This window comes from Panthera onca, chromosome X (genome assembly GCF_046562875.1).
Source record: "Panthera onca isolate mPanOnc1 chromosome X, mPanOnc1 haplotype 2, whole genome shotgun sequence".
NCBI lineage: Eukaryota > Metazoa > Chordata > Mammalia > Carnivora > Felidae > Panthera > Panthera onca.
The window spans coordinates 46756079-46758116 of NC_138357.1; the positions used below are offsets into that span (position 1 = coordinate 46756079).

The following is a 2038-nucleotide window of genomic DNA, read 5'->3' on the forward strand; positions in this document are numbered from 1 at the left end:
AAATAGGGCTCCTCTTGGTGAGGAGCAGGAATGCGGAAGGCTTGTATCAGCATGAGGCCCTGGGCTGGAGGACCCTTCTCAGTTCAGGTCACAGAATCTGGCTCAAGGTGGTTACTCCTGTTCCTGAAGAGAAGATGCCCTGCTTCCTGGAGCATTTTCATGGGAAGGAATACTATGGAAAACCAGGTGCAGAATGAGTAAACAGAGCCCAGACCAAGAGAACAAGTGAGCAGGTCATAGGAAGGGAAATACCTCTAAGCACAGGTAAGAGACACAGAGAGAGGAGGGAGGGGTCTGTGGTCTTCCTAGAGGACCAGTGCTGCCACATCCTTTAGGGAGGCACTCTCAGGGGTAATTCAGACTTCCAATGTGCAAGGGTCCCCAGGAGGGGTGACAGAGGTTACCACAGACCTTATATAGGTGGACTGGTTTGTGCTGTATAAGGTGTTCCCTTTTAGTCACAGCTCTTCAAGCTTCAGCCCTTTCATCTTGCTTAACTCCCAGGCTGACTGTACCCGAAAAATGTAGGAGGAAACCTGGAAAAATGTCCCAGAAATAAAGAGACACCTGGGCCTTTGCACTCCTAGTCCCCACCTACCCCCTCAGGTACCTTCTCCTGCCTCTGGTCAGTTGGCACTCTGAGAAGCACTACTACCCACTGTCAACCCCAACTTTGATCTGCTTCCCTCTTCCCACCTCATTTTTGGACAGGTTCAAGATCTTGACTGTGGGGACTATCTGTATAATGTCAGAAAGGCCAACCAGCTGATACAGTTTGTTCTTGCACAAGTTCAAGGACAAAAGCTTTTGGTGAAGAAGAATTAGAGTGACAGTTACTATCTAGGGCCTCAGAAATAATCCTTCCCTCCACCACATGTGTTCCACCCCCTACCATAATACCAGCAGTATAAGGCATAAGGCCTTATCCTGGAGAAATTCTCTTTGATGATCTGCAGGGTGGCAGATATGCAGTTTCTTCAATTCAGTATTATAGCAATATCATGGTCCACCAACTCTTCAGAAAGGTGATAGAATGTAATCAGAAGGCTGAGAGGGGTCCAGGACCAGCACCAGCCTCTCCTTGATCACCACCTCTGAGTGTCACTCCCAGGCAATCCCCTAGAATTACTGCTGTCAGTTGTACTTGGGTCAAAACGAAGTTTATGGAAGTCAAGACATTTTTGGACAATATCATAGCATTTTCTCATGGTCAGCTGCAGAGAAAGGTAGTTGAGAGCCACTGAGTCTGTCATGATATAGGGAAGTTGGGGGTTGGGGGAAGAAGAGTAGGTCTGGGTATGAACATACAATGGGCATCAAGTCTTCATTAACTTTAGCTGCTCCATTTCTTCTGGCTCCAATTTATTCTGAGAGTGATAAGAATAATAAGTAACAAAAACAGAGTAAGGTACAGCAGAGGTATTGACACGTAGAGATACAAGAAGGAGAGGTGGGATAAGCACTAGGAACTCTCATTATAAGGAAGACGACCAGCCACTGGCCTGCCTTATTGCATTGGGACTAGGTACGGGTAATATCTTCAACACATACCTTTTTATTTTCCTCATCACAAATCTTGTGGTTGATATCCTTCAATGCAGAGACAGCACTACCATCCTGGATAAAGAACTGGGCCCGGTGTTTTAAATAATGGAACTACAGGAATTGAAGGCAACAGTAATAGTGTCAGAGGCTGTGGCCCCTGCTGAGCCATCTCTTTCCCCTCCCTATGCCCACACATCTGGATTCACCATCCTTTCTTACATCGACCATGGTGAAGGGGACACTACAGTGATTTTGGATTGAGTTTCGTAACCATGTCTTGTTATACTTTATTCCGTAAGGATTCTAAGGGTGAAAAGAAGGGATGGGAGAGAAGGGAGACAACAGGGCATTAAGACTGTAGAACAGACCCAACCCGGGTCTACTCAACTTTAAAAGACTTCTAAAGTAGGACTTTTGACATGATTTTAACTTTTTATTTTGCCGCCATGGATTTTCTAATTATCCATTCTCCCAATTCAAATATTTAACTCCC

General features: G+C 45.6%; 1 protein-coding gene across 1 annotated transcript in view; it reads right to left on the reverse strand.

The window, feature by feature from the left end:
- Positions 1-1773, reverse strand: part of LOC145713744 (nuclear RNA export factor 2-like) — a 6043-nt gene extending 4270 nt beyond the window's left edge. The window contains 3 exon segments of the mRNA XM_081792607.1: positions 656-804; positions 1552-1656; positions 1765-1773. Of these exon segments, the coding sequence (XP_081648733.1) occupies positions 656-804; positions 1552-1656; positions 1765-1773 (263 nt within the window).
- Between the last annotated feature and the right edge of the window lie 265 nt (positions 1774-2038).